Source organism: Balaenoptera physalus (genome assembly GCF_965194825.1).
Source record: "Balaenoptera physalus genome assembly, chromosome: 15".
In the NCBI taxonomy this organism is placed as follows: Eukaryota; Metazoa; Chordata; class Mammalia; order Artiodactyla; family Balaenopteridae; genus Balaenoptera; species Balaenoptera physalus.
Genome location: NC_138894.1, coordinates 79,602,099 through 79,617,812, shown reverse-complemented (window position 1 = coordinate 79,617,812; position 15,714 = coordinate 79,602,099). Strand labels below are relative to the sequence as shown.

At 37.7% G+C, this 15,714-nt stretch overlaps 1 protein-coding gene across 2 annotated transcripts in view; it reads right to left on the bottom strand.

Annotated features, from left to right (window-relative positions):
- Positions 1 to 15,714, bottom strand: part of ATAD2B (ATPase family AAA domain containing 2B) — a 168,324-nt gene that overhangs the window by 143,172 nt on the left and 9,438 nt on the right. For both annotated transcript variants that reach the window (XM_082427416.1, XM_082427415.1), the window contains exon 2: positions 678 to 829. In XM_082427416.1, the coding sequence (XP_082283542.1) occupies positions 678 to 829 (152 nt within the window). The remainder of the gene's footprint in view (positions 1 to 677; positions 830 to 15,714) is intronic.

Genomic DNA, 15,714 nt, shown 5'->3' with positions numbered 1-15,714 from the left:
ATAAAATCAAAATACTGTCAAAAAGGAATTCCCTTTTACTTCTGGTTTGCAGTTGGCACATCATTAGCACTTCTACATCAAACACTGGAAAAAAGAGAAGCTAAAGACTCTAAGCTCAAAATTTAAATCTTTTCTGAGTGTGTGTACACCTATCCTATCTACATTAAATTAGTGCCACTTACTTTGGTTAAGTGAGTAAAATTGTTTTCTAATACATATCGAAACAGACACAAAGCAAATTTAAGTTGAAAACAACCAGATAGATGAAAAGATTTCTTTAAAAATTAATTTAGATTTTATTACATTTTAGTATACCAATTCAAGTGGAATACTTAATAATTTTAGGAAGGGGAGATTTTATCTTATTTTCAAGTAAAAAATATAATTTTAACCATATGTTTTTATTTAAAATTTCAGGACTATAAACATGTATGCACATTCAAGACCTATCAAAATTCTTATTGTTTTAGTAATATTAGTTTCTATTATATACTACATATATTTTTGGCATATTTACAGAAAATAAAATTACATACAGAAATTATAAAATAAGCTTAATACAATTTATAAGTATCTCTAGCCAGGTGGCTTTACAATTTAAGAAAATTAGCAATTATCAGCCCTGAATCACATCAAATAATTCATGAAAAAACAATGGAGGAGTTCTCCATTCTCACCTGGCCTGTCCAGTTGATATGTTCCATTCCTCTCGCTGACCAGTACTTCGTGATTTTGATTTGTCTTTGCAAACAGAATCAGGTTGTTTCAAAGTGCGCTTAGCTGGAGGAGACACATGGCTATCACTTAAACTACCATCAACTTCAGCTTTCTGAAAGACAAAGTTTAAAATGTATTTATTATCCTATTAAAATTCACAGAATTCTTAAATTCTTGGATAAAGTACACTGCTTATTCAACCAATAAACATTTACTGAAGGAATCTCTCTACAAGTGTAGCAAAATGTAATAATCTGTAAATACAGAAACAAAAAAGTTAGAAAGATAAATTTATCCTCAGAAAAGTATGTTTAGTTTGTTTTTATTTTAAAATAGTTTCAAGCCTACAGAATATGTGTAGATACAACTTTTTATGACATGATTCATCATTCCTCTCCTAAATACTCCAGTGTGTAACTCCCAAAATAAGAACACTCTGCTATATTAGCATCATTCAACCCTCCCAATTAGGAATTCATCATTGATATAACACAGAGCCAGTCCATGGACACATTCAAATTTTATCAAATGTCCCAGCAAGGTCTCTCTTTCCTTTCTGGTTCAGGATCCTACCCAGGAACATATATTGTATGTACTTATCAGATCTCCTCTGTCTCCTTCTATCTGGAACAATCCTTTAATCTTTCCCCATTTTCATGCCCTTGACTGTAAAGAATATAGGCTTTTTATTTTCCAGGATGACTATCAGTCTGGGTCTATCTGATGTTCCTGGTAACCCAATTCAGGCCATAACATTCATAGAAAGAATATACAGACATGATATTATGCATACTATACCTACCCATCATTAGGTATAACCTTGATCACCTAGTCAAGTTGGTGTCTGCCAGGTTTCTCCACCATAAAGTCACTATTTTTCCCTTTGTATTTGATTAGTTTATGTGAAATCATTCTGATAATTCACAAATATCCTGTTCCTCATCAAACCTCCACCCACTAGCCACAGCATTCATTGACTACTCTTGCCTTTATCCAATACCATCATGGTGGTAATTATCTAATCGTATCACTCCTATATGTTTTAGTTGGTATCCTACTTTAAAGAATTTTCCCGGGATTTCCCTGGTGGTCCAGTGGTTAAGAATCTGTCTTGCAATGCAGGGGACACCGGTTCAATCCCTGGTCAGGGAACAAGGATCCCACAGGCCACGGGGCAACTAAGCCCTCGCACTCTGAAGCCCACACACCGCAACTAGTGAGCCCGCGTGCCACAACTAGAGAGAAGCCTGTAGACCGCAACAAAAGATCCTGAGTGCCACAACTAAGACCCGATGCAACCAAAAACTAAATAAAAAGAATTTTCCCTCCCCAACCCTCCTTACTCAATTCATTCACTCATTTATTTATATCAGTATGGATTCATGGATTCTTACTTTATTCTGTGGGTTTTAATCCATTACTCTATTTCTTTGCTCAAATTATACAAGATTTGGCCATCAGGAGCCCTTTCAAAGTGGTTCCAATATTCTTTTGACATGTCCCCATCATGGTGAGTACTTCCTTACTTTCTGGCACAAAAGAAATCTGTAGGCTCATCTTGTACTCTCCCTTCCTGACCCTAGAAATTAAGCTCAGGTTCCTTTTAGTCAAGGATAGTATTCAGAAATCAAGATCTGGGCACTTAGGTGTGCTCAATGTTACTGGGGTTTCACTACTATTGAGTCCTCTCAGCAGAGAAAGCTAGGAAATATATTAATTTATATAGATACATAGAAATATAGACATCTATACCTATTTCTTTATCTGTGCATAAATAATAATTTAAAAAATGTGTGTACACCAATGCTTTCAACTAATTCCATACCTTAAGTTTCTTTCTAGACTCTCCCTTTTTATGTTTGTAAGTCCTTTCCAATGAGAAACACAGCTTCCATTATCTTCAAATACATTTATTCATTTGTTCTTTCAATTAATTAATTTGTTTAATGTAACCAATCTCTCAACCCGAGACCTCCATCCATCACACTTCCGCTAATCCCTCCCTAGCTTCATGTCTTCAAACTAGGGGAGTCACTGTCTCTGAGGAGCAGCTTTCCTCTTCGCCACCCAATTCCTTGGATGCTGGACAGGTGGGGAAGAGAGTGGAGGAAAGGGTTACCTTTTCTTTAGAGAAAATTTAATTCATATGCTAATACTTTATCACTTAAGATTATAGATCAGTATTTCAAAAGCATGTATGATCATTTTCAATATACTACCATTTAAACATTTTTGCTACAAATTTCTTTTAAGAAATTTCTTTGCTACAAACATTTTTGTAGCAAATTTCTTTATGCTACAAATTTCTTTTAAGAAAAATATATAGGGACTTCCCTGGTGGCGTAGTGGTTAAGAATCCGCCTGTCAATGCAGGGGACACGGGTTCGAGCCCTGGTCCGGGAAGATCCCACATGCTGCGGAGCAACTAAGCCCGTGCACCACAACTACTGAGACTGCGCTCTAGAGCCCACGAGCCACAACTGAGCCCACGCGCCACAACTACTGAAGCCCGCTTGCCTAGAGCCCGGGCTGCACAACAAGAGAAGCCATCGCAACAAGAAGCCTGCGCACCGCAACAAAGAGCAGCCCCCTCTCGCCGCAACTAGAGAAAGCCCGCGTGCAGCAACAAATACCCAATGCAACCAAAAATAAATAAATTTATTTAAAAAAAAAGAAAAAAATATAAGAACTATCCATTTCATAAATGTCATTTCTGTATCATATGTTCCCAAAGCAACACAACTACATTACACAAATAGTCAAAATGTAGCCACTCGCAAACATGAGAAATACTTGCAATATATGTTTAAAGGATCCAAGTATAACCTATAGAATTAATATCCACTTACTAAAATGTTTTTCACAAAAAGACCAATTTTTTATTTTGTGCTGTAATACAATTTACCATGAACTAGTTTTAAAGCCACAAGACCACATTCGTACTAAAAGGCACAAAGGAAAAAACAATCAGAAATTCAAACATCAAACTGTCCATAAGTAAGGATAATAAACATGTTAGTTGTGTAACATACACCTCTGCTTATTAGTTTAAGTTTCCCAGAAAAACTAGCTACTTCCAAACCATCCCACATAGAGGTGGGAAAAACCATTTAAGATGCAATTCAATCATGTAATAGTATTTAACAGTAAACATGCTTAATGTACTTAAGAAATGGATGTTTCTTTTTCTTTTTTACTTTATTTATTTATTTATTTTTGGCTGCGCTGGGTCTCAGTTGCGGTGCACGTGATCTTTCACTGCAGCGCACGGGCTCTTCGTTGAGGCATGCGGGCTTCTCTCTAGTTGTGGCGTGCAGGCTCCAGAGCACGTGGGCTCGGTAGTTGCAGCACGCGGGCTTAGCTGCCCCATGGCATGTGGGATCTTAGTTCCCCGACCAGGGATTGAACCTGCGTCCCCTGCATTGGAAGGCAGATTCTTAACCACTGGACCACCAGGGAGGTCACAGAAATGGGTTTTTAAAAATTGTATTATTTCACTTCCTCAGGCCCTTGCCTTCTCCAACCCCACCCTTTAACAGAGTAAACAGAGAAGCTCAGACATAAGTTAACTAACTCTAGCCCAAGGTCATATGGCTAACAAATGACTGACAGAACTTGAGAAAAAAAAAAAAAAAAACCTAGAATTTAGGTCCTTCCATTCCTAATATTGTTCTCTGTCTACTACCTCAGACACTCCACCCTAGAATATTTATAAAATACCAAGGTTAAAGTGTGCCTCAAAGGTCATCTTACTCAACTACTGATCCAAGACTTGATCAGCCTCTACATTTGTCACTTCAAATGTGCTGCACCCCTGACCCATCCAATCAGAAACCATTTTTGACAAGATTCCCCAGATAATTCTTCTACACATTAGTTTGAAAAGCATTACTATATAACATATTCAACAAATAAGTCACTGAGGAAGCACTGTCATATGTTCTAAGCTAAGACATACTTGTGAATAAAGAAACTGATACCTGTAAACTACTTTACCAATTTAGATAGTCCAAGCCAGCATTACTCCTAATCAAATCCCACCACATCCTTCAAGACCCATCTGTCCCTCAAAATCTTACCTGAAGAATCTAACCTAAATTGACCTTTTTCCCTCTGTAGCTGCAACTCTACATTTTGGAACTTAATTATATTCAATTTAGCATTATGTATTTACCATCTTTAAAGTGTCACATCCAAGTCTTAACATTCGAGCAACATTTTAAGTTCTTTAATTATAAAAAATACTCTACTTCTTTTTAATTCCACACAATACCAAGAAAAAAAAGGCAAGACTTTCCCAAGTTTGTTCTGTAAATTAATAGAAATCATTAGGAGAAACAAAGGAAGGCTCATGGACAAATAAATTTGAGAAACAATGAGGTCCAAGGTTTTTTGCTTCAGGACTTGTAATAGTCTTTAATATGTTAATATGCAGGGATTTCCCTGGCAGTCCAGTGGTTAAGACTCCAGGCTTCCAATGCAAGGGGCTTGGGTTCAATCCCTGGTCAGGGAACTAAGATCCCACGTGCTGCGAGGTGCCGCCAAAAAAAAAAAAAAGTTAATATGCAGTACAGCTCTAAGTATGGAAGACAGTATATAACATTTCACAAGCTTATTTGATCAAGCTCCTTTTTCATGGAGCATCTGTAGGTATTGAAGTTTCACAAACACACTCTGAGAATAAGTACTATGTACCTACTGAATTAAAGACAAAATAGTAAAATATTTGAAGTCTAGCCATTTTTTAAATAATGTGAGCTATTATATAACTCTTTGAATATCCATTTAAATGAGTTTGTGTTTATTTATTACTCATTCTCTCATGTTCTACTGGCTTTTTACAGTTGCATTCAGGAGTGTCTCTCAAAGTGTTGTCCACATACTAACTGAATCATAAAGCACCTGACTTCTCATTAAACAAACATAACCTGCTAAACTAGAGCTCTGGAGGTGGGATATTTTAAATGAGGGCCTCTGAATGATTCTTAGTACACGAAAGTCTGAGGACCTCTGGCATATAAAACAGTTCAAGTATAATATGACGCACATCATCCTAACTGCTGCACTGCACTACTGTACCACTCTTGCAATGAAAGGGTTTCAATCGTGACTTGGCTCAGTGACAGAGACCTCAGAATAAATAGCATTACAAAAGACTCCTTCCCTCCAAAGAAATATAGGGATTTAAATAAAGCAAATAACCAAAATGTAAATTCTACAAAATAATTACTTCAACACCATTTAATTAACTTCAAGCTTCGGGAAAGTTTTTACCTACAAACCTGATACTAACAGTTCACCTTTAATAGGATGATCATAATGCTCAACTTTAACTTCTTCAAAGCATTTTACTAGTTAATTATAACCTAACCCTTTGAGGGAAGGCGTTGCCAGTTTCAGGACAAAAATATTTAAGAGAGATTATGCAACCTACCCACAGTCATTTAGCAATATGTGTCAGAGTGATTAAAATCCACAAGCAGGAAAGGCATCTCAAACTCAGGGAATAATTTCATTTAACAAACATTTGTTGAGGACCTACTGGCTACATAAGACATGGGGGTTGGGGGGGGATGGTAAAAAAAGATTAAAACCTACTTACAACCCAATACACAATCTGTTGAGTTCACAAACAGTCACAGTAATGATATACGGCATATTATAGTAAGTACTGTAATAGAAATACACAATTCTCTGAAAGCAAAAAATGATAATTGCTAACAGAGATGAAGGAAGACATCATAAATCACATGGACTTTATTTTGTAACAGTAATGTAACACATAGAATGGTCAGAGGAACATGATTCACGGATGAGATAACTTCCAAGAGAAGTATAAGAGTAACAGTGTCAAATCCTACAGAAAGTAAAAGTACAATGAAAAGTTAAGTCATCCCCACCTAACTGACTTTTTCTCTTAAACTCTAACCTTCTAAAATCAGGCAGAAAATTTTTCCAATTTACAGAAATGATTTTCTCCTTGAGTCTTAAGAGTTTCTTAAACCATACTCATCAGCTACCACAAATACTGAACACTATTGTACCATAAATCTTGCAAAAATAGGTAAAAGAAGTTGAAAATAATAAAACAGAGAAGAATTTACGCTGCCCTGGTTTTCAGGGAAGGCTTCCTGACCAGATCACAATTTGTCAGAAATCCAGAACCTGTACTTTAATGTAAAGACAAAAAGAATATACCCAAGTACAGCATTAAAAAATGAAAAATTCAAGGAAATAAGTGAATTAGCAGACCAATAGATTAATTCAAGTCTTGATGATGGCCTCATATAGAATTGTAAAAGTAGAAAATAAGAAATTGATTACAGAAAGCTGAATAACTAAAATATTAGTAATACCGGTATTCAAAATAAAGACTGGGCAGGTGTAAAAAGTGGTTTTTGTGTTTTAGGAGCTATGGAGGAAGGTGAGGAGACGGGAGGCATATGTTGATGGGAGAAATGTAACAGTGAATTCCAATTTTGAAAATAAGGTTTAGAATTCTAGCCAGAAATCTAGGGAGATGTCTATCAGACTGTCGGAAATGCAGTTCTGAGATAGAGTGATGTGAGGACTAGAGATAGATATGAAATTGTAATAAAAGCGTCACAAGTAATAATATATAGAATAAAAAACAAGAGGGCAAAAGTCAAAACCTTTAAAAAAATGCCTACGTTAAAGGGATAAGCAGGCTTCCCTGGTGGCGCAGTGGTTGAGAATCTGCCTGCCAATGCAGGGTACACGGGTTCGAGCCCTGGTCTGGGAAGATGCCACGTGCCACGGAGCAACTAGGCCCGTAAGCCACAACTACTGAGCCTGCGCGTCTGGAGCCTGTGCTCCACAACAAGAGAGGCCGCGATAGTGAGAGGCCCGCGCACCGCGATTAAGAGTGGTCCCCACTTGCCCCAACTAGAGAAAGCACTTGCACAGAAACGAAGACCCAACACAGCCAAACCTAAATTAATTAATTAATTTTTTTTTAAAGGGATAAGCAGAAAGGATCTCATATAAACTAAAGAAAAATACAGTGTCTCACTCAAACAGGGGGAGAGGAAGTTGGTTCCAAAAAGACTAAACAATGGGGCTTCCCTGGTGGTGCAGTGGTTAAGAATCCGCCTGCCAATGCAAGGGACACAGGTTCGAGCCCTGGTCCGGGAAGACCCCACATTCCACGGAGCAGCTAGGCCTGTGTGCCACAACTACTGAGCCCACGTGCTGCAACTACTGAAGCCCATGCGCCCTAGAGCCTGTGCTGTGCAACAAGAGAAGCCACCGCAATGAGAAACCCGCACACCGCAAGAAAGAGTAGACCCCGCTCACGGCAACTACAGAAAGCCCGGAAGACCCAACACAGCCAAAAGTGAATAAATTAAATAAATTAATTAAATTAAAAAAACAAAAAGACTAAACAGGATGAAAGCTGATAAACATGTGGATTGGTAATTAGGAGGTCACTGTAACTTTTTTTTTTTTAATTAATAGACTTTTACTTTTTTTTTTTAAGTATTTGTTTATTTATTTATTTACGGCTGTGTTGGGTCTTCGTTTCTGTGCGAGGGCTTTCTCTAGTTGCGGCAAGCGGGGACCACTCTTCATCGCGGTGCGCGGGCCTCTCCCTATCGCGGCCTCTCTTGTTGTGGAGCACAGGCTTCAGACACGCAGGCTCAGTAATTGTGGCTCACGGGCCCAGCTGCTCCGCGTCACGTGGGATCTTCCCAGACCAGGGCTCGAACCTGTGTTCCTTGCATTGGCAGGCAGACTCTCAACCACTGCGCCACCAGTGAAGCCCAACACTGTAACTTCTGATAGGGCAATTTATGCAAAATGCTGAGGTGGAAATCACTAAGTGAAGAACCCAGTGAGCGGTAAGAATGTACAGCTGATAAACTACAGAGCTACTCTTATGTGTCAGAATTAAGAAGAATAAGATAATAGGCTTAAAGAGGTTACAAAGTCAAAGACGGCAGTGAAGGATTTTCTTTTTTAAAAAGAAGACCTGGATTCTTGTAAACAGAAGAAAAGGAACCACAGAAGAGAATAAAATACAATAAAATTTTAAAGAGGGTAATTCCCTGGCGGTCCATGGGTTAGAACTTGGCGCTCTCAATGCCGGGTTCGATCCCTGGTTGGGGAACTAAGATCCTACAAGCTGCACAGCAAGGCCAAAAAAAAAAAAAGAGCAAGATAACTGATGAGAAAAAGATCCTCAAGAGACAAGAAAAAACAGAATAGGAACTGCCAACAGGTTAGATCAGAAAGTATATGGGTGCAATCAATATTTTCCAATTTCCTTTATAAGACAGGCTTTTTTTCTACCTTTCTTAAAAATAGGTACTCCTGTTTTCATGAGATAGCTTACAAGTTCAATTTCTTTTTCTTTCATTTGTAAAAAGAATTCACAGAGGCAGCAGTTACCATGACTTCAGGAAACAAAACTCACACTGCTGTTTATTTTCTTAGAGCCAGTACTATTCTACAAAGTCCTAAAACTTCAGGCACACAAAATGTCCTAAAATTTCCTCAAATATCCCAAGAGCAATGGCTTACTAGTTTAATATTTCTAAACAATCATCATGAAAGAATACAGAAAGGGAAAAAATATATAGAAGTGAGCTGAGGAGTTGTAAAAAGATAAAAATAGCCTATTGTAGTTTAAACTGCATTTTTCTTCCTGGAAGATAATTCTTTCACCTGAAAATATTATATTACTTAAAATGACAAAGAGGGACTTCCCCGTGGCGCAGTGGTTAAGAATCCTCCTGGCAATGCAAGGGACATGGGTTCAAGCCCTGGTCAGGGAAGATCCCACCTGCCACGGAGCAGCTAGGCCCGTGCACCACAACTACTGAGCTCACGTGCTGCAACTAATGAAGCCCGTGCGCCCTAGAGCCCGTGCTCCACAACAAGAGAAGTCACAGCAATGAGAAGCCCGTGCACCACAACAAAGAGTAGCCCCCACTCGCCGCAACTAGAGAAAGCCCGCGTGCAGCAAGGAAGACCCAAAGCAGCCAAAAATAAATAATAAAAAAAAAATTTTTTTAATGCCAAAGAGACAATGGGCATACTGAAAAATGCCACAGACTTAAAAGTTAGACAGAACCAGTCTCATATTGCAGCACTACCATTGTAATTCAAAAACTACTATTTACCTCATAAGATTGTTAGAACCAGGTGAAGAAGTATAAGTAACAAATATTACACCTGCAGCCTGACAGTGGATAAAGTCTCAAGTAAGGATACTTGTTTGGCTTTGTAGTATTAACATAATTTCATAAGCTTATTAATTATCTTCAGGGATCCATTCCTTCCACAAACAAAATTTATTAACACCTGTTACTGTGTTAGATACTAAACATACTTGATGATTAAACACTCTGCCCTTCAAGAAACTTAAATCTTAACTCCTTAAAATCGGCCAGTAAAAGGTATATAAAAACTTAACAGTGCTGAGAGTATTGGGGAGTGGGGTGCATATTGATTTAGCCTATTTATAGAACAATTTGGCAAAACCTATAAAAATTTAAAGTACAGTATACCTTTGACTCAGTATTTATTTCCACTTTGCCTAAAAGAGAAAGGTCATTTTATGTGACACTATTTATAATATTAAAAACATGGAGACAACGTAACTGTGTACCAATAGGGAAAAGTTAAAGTGATGGTGTAATGATACAACAAAATGTTAAAAAGCCAGCAAGAAGGACAGATATGAAAGAATGTACATGATACATAGTTAAGTAGAAAAATTAACTATCATAAATAGTATATAAGGTATGATTCTATTTCTGTTAAAAGTATAAACATATAGGGAATTCCCTGGCAGTCCAGTGGTTAGGGCTCCGTGCTTCCACTGCAGGGGCCAAGGGTTCGATCCCTGGTCGGGGAACTAAGATCCTGAAAGTTGAGTGGTGCAGTCAAAAAAGATAATAGGGGCTTCCCTGGTGGCGCAATGGTTGAGAATCTGCCTGCCAATGCAGGGGACACGGGTTCGAGCCCTGGTCTGGGAAGATCCCATGTGCCGCGGAGCAACTAGGCCCGTGACCCACAACTAGTGAGTCTGCATGTCTGAAGCCTGTGCTCCACAACAAGAGAGGCCGCGATAGTGAGAGGCCCGCGCACCACGATGAAGAGTGGCCCCCACTTGCCGCAACTAGACAGAAAGCCCTCGCACAGAAACAAAGACCCAACACAGCCAAAAATTAATTAATTAATTTTTAAAAATTTATTATTATTATATATATATGCATACACACATACACATATAAATAACCCATACATACATGTGCAATGGTCTGGAAAGACGTACACCAGCTTTAACAGTGATTATCCCTAGGAAGAACGAGCTAGAGGAATTAGGGGAGATGCGGAAAGTCCTTTTTTTTTTCTGTGCACTTCCATATTATTTGAAATACTGATTTCATAATTTTTAAATAAAAATATTTTGCCAAAGAGCTGAGGTTAAGAGTCTTGTGTACTCCTTTATCTTCAGTGTCTGGAACATCGAGTCACTCAATAGATATTAAAGAATTAAAGAAAGACACTTCCATTTCCAGTTGAACTGTTGCCTTTAAAATCATATGGTCTTGGGCAACTATCATTTCTCCTCAATTTTCCCATCTAATAAACTTGGAGACTTAAATAGAAGAGTAATAACGAAAAAATGAAAACTAAATTAAAATTTTAAATTAATTTAAAATACTTTCAAAATTTTAACATAGAAACCACCCCACACTAGTTTCTCTCCTGTTTGCACACCTCTCAAAGAAGTTTCTCCTACTGTCTCTATATACACATTTTAAATTATTATAATGTGTCATTGATTAAGGAGGTATAGCTCCGCACCAGGGCTTAGTTTTGTTTTTTTAAAGTAGATTCCCTTAACTTGCACAATCAAGTACACAACTGGAACACTCACCTTAAGTGTGAGCACTGAAGTATGTTTTAGATAAAGGATGCAAGTTGTAAAGGAAATGAACTTTCATCAAGTAACCTCAAGGCTTTATCCCCTGACAAGTGGGCCACTTGACACACGGGTACCAAATAGTCAACAGAGGTCTGCAACAGGAAGCACCAAGTCTTGTTTACTCAAATAACTGTCAGTAAAGTTCTCCAGCAGGCCATCAAAAGTGCTTTAAAAGGTTTGCTTTATTATCGGTTTAGAGACAAAATTTTTCTAGGTGCCAACATCTGAGTAAAATGAGTTCCAGAAGGAATGAAAAAGAGATAGTTGAAGAAGTAATAATAACTTTAGATTACCATTAAGAAATAAATTTACCACAATCAAATAGATGAAAAACCGCCGACTAAAAGATCTAAGATTGCCAAACGAGAGTGATGGAAAAACCCACGCCTAAAATACAGTAAAATTTATGGAAAAAAAGACCAAAAAATTCTACGAAGTTTCAAAAGAGAAAGAATACCTACAAAAGAATCCGACAAACATCAAACTTCAAGAGTAACACTGGACACAAGATGACAATAAAGTAATATTCTTAAAGTACTGGACCTAGAATTTTGTATCAAGCCAAGTTTTCATTTAAATTAAATGAATTAAATTAAATTCATATAAATTAAATTAAAGAGCATAATGAAAATATTCTCAGGCATGTAATGCCTCAGAAAGTTTGTCACAGAAAGTCCCAGACTGAAAATATTCTTGGAGGGAGCATTCACAAAGAAGAGAAATAAATACAGAATAATAATGCAAGACATAAAAAGTAAGATAAACTGGTACCTTAGTGAAATTTATTGTTGTTGGAAAAAACTCCAACAAAAAGAAAAAGACAAAGTACTTATACCCATAAAAAAGTCAGAACAAAAATTCTAAACAATATAGGACAAGAAGGGAGGTGGAACATTACAAGAGTATGTTAAAGAGTATGTGGTTAGAGGAAATATAATTTTTTTAAGAAAAGAAAAGAGTTAATAAACAGACATTTAGGTCTTAAGAGCAATCACACACACACACACAAAGGCAAATACTTAACTTTAAAACCAGAAGATGCACAAACATGGTCTAGTGGACATATCTATAACACTGTACCGCCGATGGCAGAATTCACATTCTTTTCAAGTGTATGTAGAACAATTACCAAAACTAACCATAAACAGGGTGACAAAAATAAGTCAGAACAATTTCAAAAGATCAAAATCATATGGAAAACACAACACTGTAAATCAATTATACTCCAATACAAATTTTTAAAAAATAAAATAAATCATATGGAATATGTTCTCTGAGCACAGGAGTATTAAACTGGAAGTAAATACCAAAAAGGTAATTAGAAAATAAACGCCCAACAATTTGGAAAAGTAAACAATATACTTTTAGATAAACAATAGATCAAAAAATAAAGCAAGAAGAAAATTAGAGGGACTTCCCTGGTGGTCCAGTGGTAAAGAATCCGCCTTGCAATGCAGAGGACACGGGTTCAATCCTTGGTCAGGGAACTAAGATCCCACATGCCATGGGGCAACTAAGCCTGCGCGCCACAACCACTGAGCTCGCGCGCCTCAACTACAGAGCCTGCGTGCCGCAAACTACAGAGCCCACCCGCCCAGTCTGCATGCCACAACTAGAGAAGAGAAAACCCGCAAGCCCCAACTAGAGAGAAGCCTGCGAGCCAAAACAAAAGATCCTGCATGCCTCAACGAAGATCCCACGTGCCACAACTAAGACCTGACACAGCCAAAAATAAATAAATAAATAAATAATAAATCTTTTTAAAAAAGGAAGAAAATTACAAACTATTCTAAAATTAAAAGTTTATGTAAAAAAAAATATGTATATGTATACCAGAAGAATCTGAACAGTAAAAAAATTAGGTAGAATCTTTTTTTTTTTTTCCAGCCACACCCCACGGCTTGCAGGATTTCAGTTCCCCGACTAGGGATTGAACCCAGGCCATGGCAGTGAAAGCCCAGAGTCCTAACCACTAGGACACCAGGGAACTCCCTAGATAGAATCTTAATAAGGGACAAAATTGGATATTTGAGTATCTGAACAATCAATAAATTCACACTGTAATATTTTTCCATCTCAATGTTTCCCATCATATATGTATACTTATATATACATATTTACATTTTTCTACATCTAATAGAATATATACATTTTTGCCAAGCACACAAAGAATGTTTACCGAAACTGACAATATATTAGGTCACCAAAAAAAGCATCAAATTCCACAAGAAAAATATGCAAACTATGCTATGTGAGAGCTGTTCCTTGCTCATAGACAACTTAATATGAAAGTGTCGATTCTCTGTAAATTAATCTAGGAATTCAAAAACATTCCCAATCAAAATTCTAGTTGGGGGAATTCCCTGGTGCTTCAGTGGTTAGGACTCCATATTTTCACTGCCGAGGGCCCGGGTTCAATCCCTAGTGGGAGAACAAAGATCCCACAAGCCACACAGAGCGGCCAAAATAAATAAACAAAATAAAAAATTAAATTAAATTTTTAAAATTTCTAAATCAAAATTCTATGGGACTTCCCCAGTGGTCCAGTGGTAAAGAATCCGCTTTCCAATGCAAGGGACGCAGGTTCAATCCCTGGTCAGGGAACTAAGATCCCACATGCTGCGGGGCAGCTAAGCCCACGCACCACAACTACTGAGCTCCTGCGCCTCACTGAGAGAGCCTGCGTGCCGCAAACTACAGAGCCCATGCGCCCTGGAGCCCACGCACCACAACTAGAGGGAAGCTCACACACAACAACTAGGGAGAAGCCCGCACGCTATAACAAAGAGCCCGCATGCCGCAACTAAGACCGGATGAAGGAAGGAAGGAAGAAAGGAGGGAGTGAGGGAGAGAAGAAAGAAAGAAAGAAAGGAAGGACGAAGGAAGGGAGGGAGGGAGGAAGGAAGGAAGGAAAATAAATAAAATAAGTAAATATTTTTTTTAAAAAGTCAAAATTCTAGTTGGATCTTTAAAGGAAGTCCATAATCTTAACTGGAAATATATACCAAAATCTTTGACTATCTAAGTCAACTTTGAAAAATAACAAAGAGGAAGAACTTGCCTTTTAGGATATTAAGACATACCTCAAAACCACAGTCACAGAAACAGTATGATACTGCCGTAAGAATAAATAATAAACCAAAAAAAAGAACAGAGAGATCAAAGCAGAATATATATGGGAACTAGGTACATTATAAAGTGGCGCTACAAAGGATAGGTTGTCTAGTAGAATGAATAAAATAAATCAAAGACCTAAACAGGAAAAGTAAAACTGCATGTGTGTACAGCATCACAACATAAAAAGTATCCCTTACTATGGGACAAAAAAGGTTAAAAGCCACTGATCTATAATACTCTTGGAAAACATGACAAAAATAGCAACTCTAGCAGAAAACAAAAATATTAACAAGCATTTTAAAGATGAAGAATTTTTTTAAAAATTACTATAGACAGGGACTTCCCTGGTGGCACAGTGGTTAAGAATCCGCCTTCCAATGCATGGGACTCGGGTTCGATCCCTGGTCAGGGAACTAGATCCCACATGCATGCTGCAACTAAGAGTTCGCATGCCACAACTAAGGAGCCCGCCAGCCACAACTAAGGAGCCCACATGCCACAACTAAGGAGCCTGCCGGCCGCAACTAAGACCCAACACAGCCAAAATAAAATAAATTTAAAAAAAAAACTACTAGGACATAAAGAGTTGCCCATTCTCATTGATAATCAAAGAAAAGCAATTAAAAAGCTAGATATTGACAAATACTGGCAGGGGTGTAGGGATATAGGAACTCCTATGCACTACTCCAAAAATGGAGACCAGAACAACAAATCTAGAGGTAATATTTAAGTACACATATACTCTATTCCACTTCTGGGTATTGAATTGCAGTATGTAACATACAAGGAGTGCACTGCACAATTCCAGGGGGAGCCAGTAACACAGACTAGACTGTGAATGGTGCCTCCTTGACTTTTGCAACATGGCAGCTCTATAACAATGAACCAAAGAGACAAAATGTTTGTCCACATGGCACTTA